General features: G+C 35.0%; 1 protein-coding gene across 2 annotated transcripts in view; it reads right to left on the minus strand.

Moving 5' to 3' along the window:
* Positions 1-2,120: 2,120 nt before the first annotated feature.
* The window catches only part of LOC111420243 (Akt kinase), a 42,305-nt gene continuing 30,693 nt past the window's right edge, over positions 2,121-13,732 (minus strand). For both annotated transcript variants that reach the window (XM_071199768.1, XM_071199769.1), the window contains exons 4-5: positions 7,882-8,115; positions 2,121-3,303 (exon numbers count right to left, since the gene is read on the minus strand). In XM_071199768.1, the coding sequence (XP_071055869.1) occupies positions 3,076-3,303; positions 7,882-8,115 (462 nt within the window). In that variant the 3' untranslated portion in view covers positions 2,121-3,075. The remainder of the gene's footprint in view (positions 3,304-7,881; positions 8,116-13,732) is intronic.

Genomic DNA, 13,732 nt, shown 5'->3' on the forward strand with positions numbered 1-13,732 from the left:
TACACTCAGGGCAGGTCCACACTAACAGCTCTTCACTCAGTGAACAGCTTTGTTGGTGGAGCGCTGGACCTAAAGGAGTCCGCCCTGGGTGTTTTTATAGATATAGAGGGAGCTTTTGATAAAACAACTTTCTCTGGTATTAACGAAGCCTTGTTAGAGCATAATGTTCCACCGACTCTTTGTGGTTGGATTGAGAACACTCTTAAACATAGGATAGTTCAGCTTAGGGCTGGCGATGTCAGTCTTCTCGAGGCTGTCCAAGGGGCAAGGGGGTGTACTATGCCCACTTTTGTGGAACCTCACCCTGGATAGCCTCTTGAACCGCCTCGCTGAAGCCAACTTTATCACAGTTGGTTACGCAGATGATTTAACCATTCTTGTCAAAGGCAAGTATATAAACGTGCTGTTTGATAGGATGCAAGTAGCTCTTAAATTGATAGAGACCTGGTGTGACAAACAAAGACTCTCTGTGTATCCTAAGAAGACAGAGTTGATTCTTTTCACACGGATGAGGAAGGTTGGCAAGCCCAGAATGCCATCCCTTGCTAATACTCCATTGGCATTGTCAAAAGAAGTTAAATATCTGGGCATCACGCTTGACAATAAAATGACATGGAGAGCCCACCTAGATAATAGAGTTAAAAAAGCGTACGTTGCATTCGGTCAATGCCGGAGGGCTATAGGTAAGACATGGGGTTTGTCACCCAAAAATGCCCTCTGGATTTACACGGCTGTAATCCGACCTATGCTTACATATGGTGCAGTAGTATGGTGGTCAAAGACCCTACAGTCTACATCTACTGCTGCACTTATTAAAGTACAGAGACTTGCGTGTTTGTATGTTACAGGTGCGCTGCGGACTACCCCCACTGCAGCCATGGAAGCCACTTCATCTGTTCATCCAAGAGGTGGCATTGGTGACCATAATTCGACTGCGAGCAGCAGGAATTCTAATGGGTGAGAGAAACAGTAAAAATGCCAATCTCTGGAACGAAATGGTGGAATACTCACCAATTCTGGATTGTGTAACGGACATTACACCCCTACAACACATTTTTACGAAGAAATATCTCACCCACCCAAGTTCCACAGAAGTAGAGGTAAAAAACAGCCTTAAAATCTACACTGATGGTTCAAAGAGACGGGAAGGAGCTGGAGCCGAAGTCTTCTCGTACGATCTCCGACTCCACGTATCTGAACCTCTAGGTAAAAGTACCACCGTCATACAGGCGGAATTAATTGCCATACAACTTACCGCTGACGTTATTGTCAGATCCAACTTGGTAGGTAAGACATTTACAATTTATACTGACAGTAGACAAGCTATTTTGGCCCTGAGTAGAATAACAATTACTTCAGGACTTGTTATGGGTTGTCATCTAACGTTGGAGAAAGCAGCAGTGCATAACTGTGTTATACTTCAATGGATAAAAGGACACTCGACTTGTTCAGGTAACAAGCACGCTGATAGGCTTGCCAAAAGGGCTGCCAAGCGAGCGCCATGTTCGCCTGAATCGATAATCGCTCCGTCCTTATCAACTCAAATTGAGATAATTGAAGATTTTACCCACAAAAAGTTTATGAACTGGTGGGATAGGGTTAAGGGCTGCCATCTGTCTAAGGAAGTATTACATTATCCTTCAGCAGAGGCAGCCTTGTCTTTCGTAAGGCTTGGCAGAAACGCTCTACCAACTGTAACGGGACTCGTCACGGGTCACTGTAAGGTAAACAAGCATCTTTATAACCTTAAGCTTGCTGTTAGTCCTCTCTGTCGCCTCTGTAAAGAGAGCGAGGAGACGGTCCGACACATCTTGTGTGAATGCCCCACTCTGCAAGACCTCAGAATGAGAGACTTCGGAGAGGAATGGCCGACCACAGATGGCATCAGGAACACACCTCTGAGCTGTATCCTAGCCTTCGGAAATTTCTTAGGCTGGTTGATGTAGCCGGAGAAAGTGTAAGAGGACGTACAAGGGGCCCGTTGGGGCCTAGGTGCTGATGCGGAAGCATACCCTCCGCTCTCCTACATACATACAAACTACATTCTTCAACAGTATTATTAACATGATTTTTTAGCGTTATAGGGTTAGTTTCATTAAGGCAAAAATATAAAAACTTGATACTATTTTATTTTATTTATTTTTTGACTTACTAAAAAGCAATAATGTAAAGTAATAGCGAAAATACATTCCGTTTACATGTATGCATCCAACAATATAATAACTATAATAATATATTAACAAACCCTCACTTTTCGCTCACTCATTCTCTTATTTTTTAAAACCATTCATTCTCTTTCTTACTCTTTTTTTTTAACTCTTACATTTATAAGGAAAGCGAAAAAATTAACAACAAATCAACAAGTTTTCTAAACTCTTACAGTGTTTATAGTACTTTCGTATACATTTCTTTTTTAATATACACATATTTTTTGAGTACACGATTTTAAAATGCCAAATAGTGTTTAAAATAAAGCAAAAGAAAGTTGAAAAAGTGGTCATAAACAAAGTATAAAGAAATTTAAAACTAGATATATTATTATTACTATCATTTATATTCACTCCACGTCCACATATTTATATAATATATATATTTTTTAGTTTATTTACTTTCGGAAATGTATAATTATATATTTACACAAACCTGCAGTGAGTTCATATATGACTGACAAACACTTTTTCCACTTGAAAAATTAATTAAAGGATATTTAAAAAAGGAACATAATTTTTTTTTTAAACAAAATATTCAAAATTATTTTCTAAAAGTTTTAATATCTAAATCCACCATGTCAACTCATTCTCGAACGCACTGTAGATTTTTAATGAACACCTTAAGATGATGACAATCAAAATGCCGTGGGTTGTGCTTAATTTTTTTTTTAGTTGTTTCATCAGTTATTGTAACGCAATTAAAGTAAATTGACGTTTTTTTATAACTCAATATAAAAAATTACTATCACAATTCATTCAAAAAAACTTATTTTTAACATTTTTCTTTTCAAAAATTTACAGTTCTTAAAAAAATAAGTACAGTACTTACCAAAAGAAAATACCTATTTATATTAACTTTACAAAGTCACTGCATGGGGGCGATACTGCTGATACTTCCGCTGATTTGAGCGGAAGTGCCCAATGTTGAGGGGTTTTGGAAACTGAACTGAGGAAAATAAGGTTCTTCTTGAATGGAACTAAGAGGACCGGCATTGTCCGGTGGGGTTAATTCAACACTTTCACCTGTAAATTCCGAGTCGAAATATCGGGTGTCTGTATCACTGTCCACCTGAGGTTTAAAAGGTGGTGGAATCTAAAAAAAAGGTTAATTTAAGTAATTTTAAACAAACTTTTATTAATAATCTTAACCAATTCTTATTAAATAATAATAATAATAATAATAATAAATGTCTTTATTGCACATACCATTGTATACAACAAAAGAAAAAATATATATAATAATAACAAAAATTGTATCTATAGTGTAGATATATTCTAAACTAGAATGTTTAACAACAAGAGACCAAAAAACTTAGTACCTAACACTACAAAAAAAGAAAAGAAAAAAAAAATGGCATTGTGCAATAGGCGGGTTCCAGATATAATCTGTTCAACCAACCTTACCACATACATAAACTTAATATTAATTATACTACACGCATCCCACGACAACGACAATACAATTTCTTGAATATTCCTCCCTCTCCTGCTCTGAACGTTAAAAAAAAATGCATTCAAATGAATAACTATGACAAGGCTGCACATTGCTCCAAAAATTTATCTTTATATAGTATTTTTTTGAAATTAATGATATTTAGTTTTTTGATCATAGGCGGTAGCGTTCCATATGACTTATATATGTGATACGTAAAAGACCTGTGAAACAAAGAGGTTCTGTATTTTGGTGGATATATGCCATATTTTAATCTCGTTTGTAGAGCATTGTTAGCCCTTTTAAAAGTAATCCTCTCATACAAGTATGTCGGTATATGTGTTGTGACGATTTTATGAAACAAAACCAAACTGTGCAACTCCCGGCGGATATCCATTCTGTGCCACCCAACATCTTTCAGTTTGTGTGAGATTCTGTCATACTTCCGGATTCCAAAAATGAACCTAAGGCAACTATTTTGAAGCTTTTGTATGCGATTCGATGTAAGCACATCTATAGCGGGATGATACACAGGGGCCATAAAGTTGAAGTGAGACAGAACAAGAGAATCACATAACTGTTTTTTTAATTTTATCGAAAGAACGGATCGGTGAGGATAAAGTTTTCTTAAACATGAATACGACCTTCTCATGTAAATATTAATTTGAGCTTTAAATCTGAAGGTGTTATCTATTGTTAAACCCAGGCATTTTGCTTCCTTAACAACATTGATTCTTGAACAATTTATATGAATATCAAGATCCAAGTTCAGCCCTGTGACCCCTCTCCCTCTCCCGAAACATACACACGCAGACTTATCAGGATTAATCTTTAGTTTAAGAAACGTCGCAATATTAAATATAGTAGACAGGTCCTCATTAATACGTATCTGTGCTAGATTCTTATCATTTTCATGAAAGGACAGATAACACTGTATATCATCAGCATACATATTGACTTTACAATATTGTACCCGACTACTAAACCGCGAAGTGTACAAAGAGAACAAGAGAGGCCCCAACACCGAACCCTAATTGTGTGAGACAAATCATCACCGATCCTTACCCTTTGAGACCTATCGCAGAGGTAGTCACCCAACAAAGATACCGCCTCTGAACTCAGCCCCAAATCATACAGAATCTCACCCAAAACTGCATGATTAACGGTATCAAACGCTTTAGAAAAATCCAGGAAGACTACAGCAGTGTACAATCCATTGTCTGTGTTCGTAAGAATATCATCAGTTAGGCGCAACATTGCAGTTGTACAACTATAGCCACTTCGAAAGCCAGATTGCTCCTGAGGCAGCAAGCAATTACTCTCCACGTAACTCACCAACTGCTGCTTCATAATTTTTTCAAGCACCTTAGATAACGTTGGAAGAATACTTATTGGTCTCAGATCTTTCAGTTGCTTGGGATCATCAACCTTTGCCAAAGGAATAACTATCCCTTGCTTCCAAAGCACAGGAAATTTACTCTCCGAAAGACAGCAATTGAGAAAATGAGTCAGATACGGCAAAATCAACGGACAGCAGAGACGTATCATTCCTATGGAAATACCATCACACCCAACTGAAGCGGATGTGATAGAAGCCAGAATAGACCGCACCTCTGCCTCATTTACATTTTTAAATACAAATTGATTTTGACATGCATTATGCTTATAAAAATCCAAATTAACAGATGGCAAACTATCCACAAGCTCGTTTACACTATCTACAAAATAACTGTTAATACGGTCAGCATCTGCATATGCGACGGTAAGGACGACGCCCTGCTATCCGTCATAATTCCAAGTCCTTTAACTTCATTCCATATCTGTTTAGAACTTCCTTGTTCTGTCAAATAAGCAAAATAAGCACGTTTTTCGTTCCACACAGCTGCAGTGGTGTAGTTACGCAGAGATTTGTAATAATCCCAATCACCTCGACTGCGAGTCCTCCTGAATTTCATCTTTGCGCGATCCCTCAAATTCATCAAGAGCTTTATATTATCTGTCAACCAAGGACTGCGTGGTTTAGTAAATCTGTAATTCCTCAGTGGAGCATGAGCGTCAAACAAGGCAATTATGTTATCATTTAAAAACTCAAGTTTCTGATCAATATCATCCATATAAAACATAAAATTAAATGGTATGGACTGCAGATCAAGCAAAAATCGTTCCTGACTAATACGACTCAACAAGCGCATGTTTCTATAAAGTGGAACACTCTCAGGAACATTCACATTCATCACACAGTACACCATGTCATGATCGGAAACGTCACAGCCATTAACTCCACTACTCAGAATTAAAGACTCGTCAAAAGTAATAATTAGGTCTATTAAAGATATGCAGTTCCTAGCCGTCCTTGTAGGTTCATCAATGAGCTGAGTTCCACCCAATGAATCCATCAGAGACAAAAATTCAGTGGTATCACTTTTTTCGAAATTTAATAAGTTAATATTAAAATCGCCACAACAAACAATTTTATCCGACATACTTAAATAATTTGTAATAGAATTTTCAAATTCATTGAGAAAATTTACGTAATTAAAGTTAGGCGGTTTATACACGCAACCAACAAAAAGATCTACACCACCGCAACAAACTTTTATCCATAGTTGCTCGATACTAAACGACGTATCCATAATTACATATTGAAGGTCACTCCTAATATAAAAACAGACTCCCCCACCAATAGTTTCACGATCCCCACGGACACAATGAAAACCATTTATATTAATTGCAGAATCTGGAATCTCATTATGTAACCAAGTTTCCGACAGAGCCAAGACATCTATATTATTGATCAAAATTAGATCTTTCACAACTGCAACTTTCGGAAGCAACGATCTCACATTCAAATGCACAACCTTGACAAGCTTATTTATCATTTTAACAAATATAATTGCAATTACAGCATCATATCAAATCAATCAGTATTATAATTTATAACCTAAGTAAGTGTGAGACAAACAAAAAGTAAAAAACAAATTAAGTAAATCGCAAGAGAAAGAGAAAAAAGCAAAAAGAAAGAAAAAAACAATTAAATGAAAATTTAGCGTTATTAAATTAACGTTATTTAAATTAACTTTTTCTTATATAAATCAAGAAATACCCAAGCAAGCGCCGCTTATCTTAAATCTCAACGATTCGATTTCAATCCGCGAATGTAAACGTAATATACTTAGCCTCATTTATTTTGACTTCTCTGCTGTCTGGTCACCCTCTTACTCGATGGCGCAACGTCCCTGATGGCTAACTGAGCACCCTTAAGTGACTCCAGCTCGTCTCCGTGAAGTATAACACGATTTTTCCCATCTGGACACTTTATAATTATCCGGCCGTCTGAAGTCCATACATTAGCCTTTCCGAAAGTAATACCTGCCTCTTTGAAAACATCCAGGCGTCGCTTTGATAGGGACTCGGTAATGAGAATGTTACTACCTTTAAAATTTTTTTTGTGTCTCCATACTAACGCTCTATCCCGGTAAGAAACAAACTTAATGATGATGGGTCGGCTCCTTGTCGATCCCTTATCAAAACGACCCAGCCTATGACATCTATCGATGATGGACATCGTTAGAATCCAATCAGGAATCCTCAATTTAGAGAAAGTCTGCAGCACACTAACTTCTAAATCGTGATCAGATTCGTCGTTTTTCTCCGTGATCCCATAAAGCAACAAACAATTTCTTCGACTGTAGTTTTCCAAATTATCGACTCGCTTATCATGATCCACCAAAACTTGTGAAATTCTCTCCAAATTGGTATATATCTCCGTTTGAAAAGCACTGAAATCCCTTTTAATGGAATCAATAGTTACAACAGCTTCCGGAATAGCTTCGTCTTTGTAGAAAAACGTTTCACCTACTGCTGTTAGTCTAGAATTAAATTCTAACATCGATTTCCGGAACTCTTCCGCCAAAGAGGAAAATTCAACATTTTTCCCGGTCATTTAAGATTGTTTGTCAACCTCTGGTTTAAACACCACAAACCAGTTGTAAGAAAAAACACAGACAACACGTGTTATCCCGGAACTCAGAGTTAAAGAGCAACTTCGACAAAAACTTGACTATTAGGTACCAACACCAATCACTGATTAACAGTCAAATTTACGTTAAAATCGGACGACTAATTCCCCGTGAAAACTACTATTTTGCGGAATGAAAAGAACACGTGCGCTCAACTCGACATCTCGATATGAATCGAAATCAAAATCAAAAAAAAACAAAATATGCTTTAAAGTTTTACCTTTTTATGTTCCAAGTCTCTCCAATTGATACAACTAAAAAAGGGGTGAGCCATAATCTCTTTCGCATCTTCAGGACCACCTCCCAGTCTTCTGGATGGCGTTTTGACCAACAAGCCAGATAATAAATCTCTAGCGTCTGAGCTTAGGGTTCTTGGATATTTTACATCCCCCATAATAATTAAGGCGAAGAGAGCGTCGTGATCTCTATTATAAAAAGGCAATCGGCCGCACATCTAAAAAAAAGAAACATCAAAAAATTAAAATTATTATAGTTTTATAATTTACTACTTTTTAGTAATACATAGTACAAATTTCATAATCACTAAAACTTTAACATTTATTGATTTTAACCTTTTAGAGATTAAATGGCAATCTGGAAAGGACAATCAAGTTTAATTTGACACAGTCTAGTCGCGCTTTACAAGTTGTGCTATAGAACTGAGGACTTTTGGGAATTCCTTGAATAAGCAAGGATGGCGAACATGTTTAGTTTGTTCATTTCGAATTAAGATCTTGCTTCCGTCATTTCTTATGGAAACATTTTAGTGAGTAAAAAGTTTAACATTAATTATTATCTACTGATCTCACTTCTTTTCAGCTGGAATTGACCACCGATACTGATTCTTGTAAAATGTCCCAATTCTAAAGTTCCTTCTTTATTTCTTGTTTCATTTTGATGAGCTGTTTATACAACTTGATGTCGATTAATAAAAGAAACTTTGTCACCTTCAACACAAAGTATAAATCGAACTTATTTCAATATCACATTAAATATAACAAAAATAATTCAACTCCATGATTTATAGTATTACAAATAACTATATCTCCATTATATTTCTGAGCAGAAATGACATTTTAGGCGAGTAGGTAAATACAAAAATTAAATTTATTAGTCACGATATACGAGACACAAAAAGAACTTAATTAAGTTTACGAGCAGAGACAGAGGCCACGTTGGAATATTAAAAGTTACGTGAATTATGTTGGTACCTAAATTGGAGTCTGGTAAATAAATTTGATGCTGTGTGCATAAAAGACATCTCCGGTACCTAACGTCCGTTCATTATATTTAGAGAGCCCAACCAAGTGAAACTCGATAAAGTTCGACTAAAGAAGGACCAAGCAAGGGTATGATATCGGAATTAAATACATGGAGATTAATATGGATTTGAGTGATAAGTTATATGGTCGATGTCTACGTACCGAAGTTAACGGAACATTAAGGATTGATGGATTAGTCTGGAAGAGACAAAATTGTTACCTGTGGAACCCTTATATGAAGACTGAGATTTGGACTTACCCTAATGCTCTACGTTTTTGCGCAAAGGTACAAGCGAAAAAGGATATATAAAAAGCAATAACTAGAGGCGGTGGAGCAAAATTTACGATATAATAGTATTTTGTAGAACATTTTCGATGAAAAAACAACCAATTATTTCTAAAGTTTGAGAATATTTCTAATTTGACCATTCAAGTAGAAATAATTCAAATACATTTTAATCTGATATTCAGCTTTTTATGTATTAGCACATCAGGTTGAAACTCGTTTTGTAAGTAATTATCTTTAGCTTTAACATGTTGCCACAAGTTCAAGCAGTCTTGAACAATAATTATAAAAATTCTCTCTTCTGTTAGTTATTTCACAGTGTCTAATTTAATTAAAAACATTCTTAGAGCATTATCAGTTACAATAACATAATTAAAAAGGAGATATGGAATTATCTTCTCTGTCAACCACTTCCTATAATTACGGATTCATACAGTAACGGTAGCCTCTACATGTTAAAAGACAGTTTGGTATGAAACCCATTTCAACACCAGCATGAACAATAGCTAATTGATTCCCTTTAGATATAGTTAATTAACAAACCGTTAGTGGTATTTTCTGTCTAACTGTTGGAGTTAGTGAAAAATATGTTTGTAAACATCTTAGTAATAAAATAAAATATTTATAGTGATAAAATATTAAAGAGAAATTGTAAGTACTTCCGGTGTAACAGCCGCTTTTCCTGAAGAGAGTTCTTCGTTAAATAAACTGGATCATTTAGTGAAGCATCCTCTACCACTCCATCCAGATGTACAAAAACATGTAATGGCAAGTTATTAAAAAACATGCAAGTCACACTCATTTCGGAAATAATGAATTCATTAAATATTGTTATCGGCAAGGAAGCTAAAATGTAGATCGAAAAAATGGATGAATATCGAATTATTCTGTAGCGAGGCGGCGCACAGTGGTCCGAAAACACTCAAAACCCGATCGAAAATCAATTTAAAAAAAATTTTTATAGTGTTGTTTTTTTAAATGTTACATATATTTTAACTATTAATAGACTCTTAGTGAAGTTTATGAAGTCTTTGATGTTTTATAATAGCTACTGCGCGAAATAAATTGCTATTACAATTACCTTATTTTATATAAGGAAATTTTTTAGAAAACGACACAACTTTAGAAAACAAAAAAGATAGTATATCACTACTTGAAAATATTGTGTCGTTGGTTTCTTATAAAGTACAGAAAGGTCTTCATTTTAGGCCTTTCCAAATTTCAAAAGATGTTTGTTGAAAAAAATTACAACCATTTCTATTGACGTCAATAAATACTTATATTTTTTGACCATTCAATCTTTTAAATTAAATATCTTGCGAGCGAACAAAATCGAACAATTGTAGCTAACATTTTTTTATTGCTGAAGGTATGGTGTACATAGCATAAGAAAGAAATCTTGCGCCAACGTGCGCCTTAACCAAAAAATTGGCAGTCAAAGATTACTTAACACATAATTGTGGATCTTATTTATCAAGAAGCAAAAAAACAAACAAGTACGCAGATTTAGAGAGTGTCACACAAGAAAATGTGGTAGACTTCAAACAAATGAAGATTTATTTAAAAGACTATTACTGAGCTCCGATCCATTTATTAGTAACTTTTATAAAGAATGTTCAGAAAGATATAATAATATGAATGAAGACATGAAAAATTTACTTATAGTGGACAAATCTCTAGAAGAAAAGGAAGGTAAAGAAGAAGATGATGATGATGAAGAAAGTGAAGAAGAAGACAATAATGATGAAGAAGTAAATATAGAGGAACAAGATCTAGAAAATGAAGAAGACTCACACAAATTGAGATAAATTTTGTTATGTTGGTGAATATAACAAAATATTTTATATTATCTCGAATAATTTGAAATGTATGTGGACTATCTCAGTATCATGGGAAAATTCTACTATAAGTAGGCTGCAAACTTACGTATTATGGTCTCCAATATCACTTCAAATTAAGAGCGATGAGTTTATTCTCGAATAGTTCTTAAAACATTTTTAGTAAAAGCTAAGTAAAATTGAGCTATCTAACCAACTAATTCTGCCAATTAATTTTGCCACATTTTTATCAAATTCCATTTCTGATAGGGTAAAAAAATATGGGGCGTTCCATTTAAAATTTTCGACTTTCTTACCATTGAATATGGAGAAACGATAATTCAATTTTTGACCACCCTGTATAAGATACTTTAATACAACAAATGACAATCTGTTTGACAACATCTCAAGAGTAATCCTGCCAATTTAGAGCTTTTTTGAATGAACGTTGGCTGAGATATAAGGTTTTAAAGAGCATAAAGTAATTTGCCAAAGAAAAACTTAAAAACAAAATAACTCGAAAACGAAAAATGGTAGGTACCAATAACTTTTATCAAAGTCAACTTATTTTGTCGAATATAATTAAAAGGTGCATTAAAAACTATAGCATTCCATTTAAAATAACGAAGTTGTGGTCTACATCCGGCAGACCGGAAGTGGCGGCCATTTTGAAAGTATTTTAGGTCGAAAGCTTCGAATGAACAATCCATGTTGTCAAAATTTCAAACCGCTACGAATAGTGGTACCTAAAAAAGTTCTAACGAACCAGTTACGTGAGACATCCGGTATAGGTCCTCTATAAAACAATTTAGATAGGAATTTGCGATCACGTAATTACACAAAAAAATGTGAAGTAATATACGTCTAATGTTTTGCACAAAATTTTATAGTAATATTCTTCTTTAAAGTCCTAATTTATATGAAAAGAAAATGAGTATGAATTTAAATAAAGTACTGCTTGCGTAGTACTACTTCCGGTTGACGAATTTAATTCAAATTTTGACACAACATTACCCTTTTGGTCTTATAATCATATGCCAAGTTTCATAAACCTAGCTAATTGCTAACACCAAAATAATATTTTCGATCGGGTTTTCTTACCGGGTTCTTGACCACTGTGCGGCGAGTCTCTATCCATAAAGATCCATAAAAAGCAGTAAAAGAAAAGTTTTCTTGGAAAAGTTCATTTTATGAACAACACAAGCTTTATTGTATGGTTCTGGAATAGCAGACGAACCGATAAGTCATTGGAATTTTGAAAGAATCAGATTTTATTATTCGAAAGTTTAAACGCCATTTTCAAAAACTACACCACCAATCTTCATAGATAAGATTGAACTAAAATTAAAAGAAATTAAACTCTCTCTGACAATCAAGTATCTGACTGATCATCGTCACCCGCAGTCCTTTGAGTTTTCCTGCAACGTTAATTACATCAGTTACGCCAGTTCTTCTTCGTAGGTCTTCATTTCGTACGTGGTCGCTCAATCTTTCTTTGCATTACTTTGAGCTTCCTGGCAGTGGCAACCGTTAATGTTAAAGCTTTAGAATCGTATATCATAACCAGTGCTGCCGGTTACACGTAGAAAGCCTTTTCAAATGTATGTGAATATCGCTCTTGAAAATATCTCTAAATTTCCTTAATCCTTCTGTATAGTTCGCTTTCTCAATACATGAACATCATAGCCAAGATATACGTAGCTATCAACCCTGTCAACCTCATTATCACCAACGTTGATATTAGAACTGGAAACAAAATTTGTTCAGCATAAGTTTTATCTCTCCAAGGCTATCCGAAATACGGATTCTATTGTCCGCGAAGCGCAAATTACTCGGATATTTGTCGTCACTGTTTACGTCTTTTTGTGTCCAATTCAGGTGTTTAAATGCATTCTCCAGGACTGTGATGAACAATTTGGGGGACATTGTATCGCCTTGTCTTATCCCACGACCAATGGGTATTCGATCAATAGTAACATGCAATTTTACAAGTCATTGTAGCATTTTTGTAGATGTTAGAAATATCTAAGCTAGTTCTATCTCCTTTATAGTAATATCAGGCATTTTCTCTGATACTTGGTTGACAATACCCTTTTCATATATGAGAAAATCTGGTTCGTAATTCTCGTCAACCTCATGAAGACTTTTATGTAGCATCTGATAGTTCTCTAATTTCTCTACAATGTTAAGTATTTCCTTTCTGTTTGTTGTAAGGTTTCCTTGTATGTCTATTAATTTACATATTTCTTTCTTTCCGTTCTTTTCATTTGTGGTTGTTCTTTCGTTTCTCTTGCTTATTCTCTTTTGCATCAGTTGTCTAGTTGCTCCACTGATTTTTTCGTCTTTTTGTGTTTTAGGTACTTTTCCTGAGTTTCTGTTATAGCTGTGACTATAACGTCAGTTAAATTATCCACGTTTGTTTTCATATGAGGCTGTTCCAATACATTACTAATACACCATTGGAAACCATATATATCCGTTGAAGGGTGCCAGGGCTTTCTGTTTAATTTAATAATCAAGACCAAGCGTCTCAAATTTTGTATTTACACTTGAATCAACATAGGCGGAAATCGCTGCAATAACCATTGCCAAATTTAAAATGCGCTGATTCACAGACTTACAAAATCATCAAATATTTACTACAAAAGATATTCAATCCTGGATATAGCAGGCAGCTGTCAAATTGGAAGATATTCATCAATCTGA

The sequence above is a fragment of the Onthophagus taurus genome, chromosome 11 (genome assembly GCF_036711975.1).
Source record: "Onthophagus taurus isolate NC chromosome 11, IU_Otau_3.0, whole genome shotgun sequence".
NCBI lineage: Eukaryota > Metazoa > Arthropoda > Insecta > Coleoptera > Scarabaeidae > Onthophagus > Onthophagus taurus.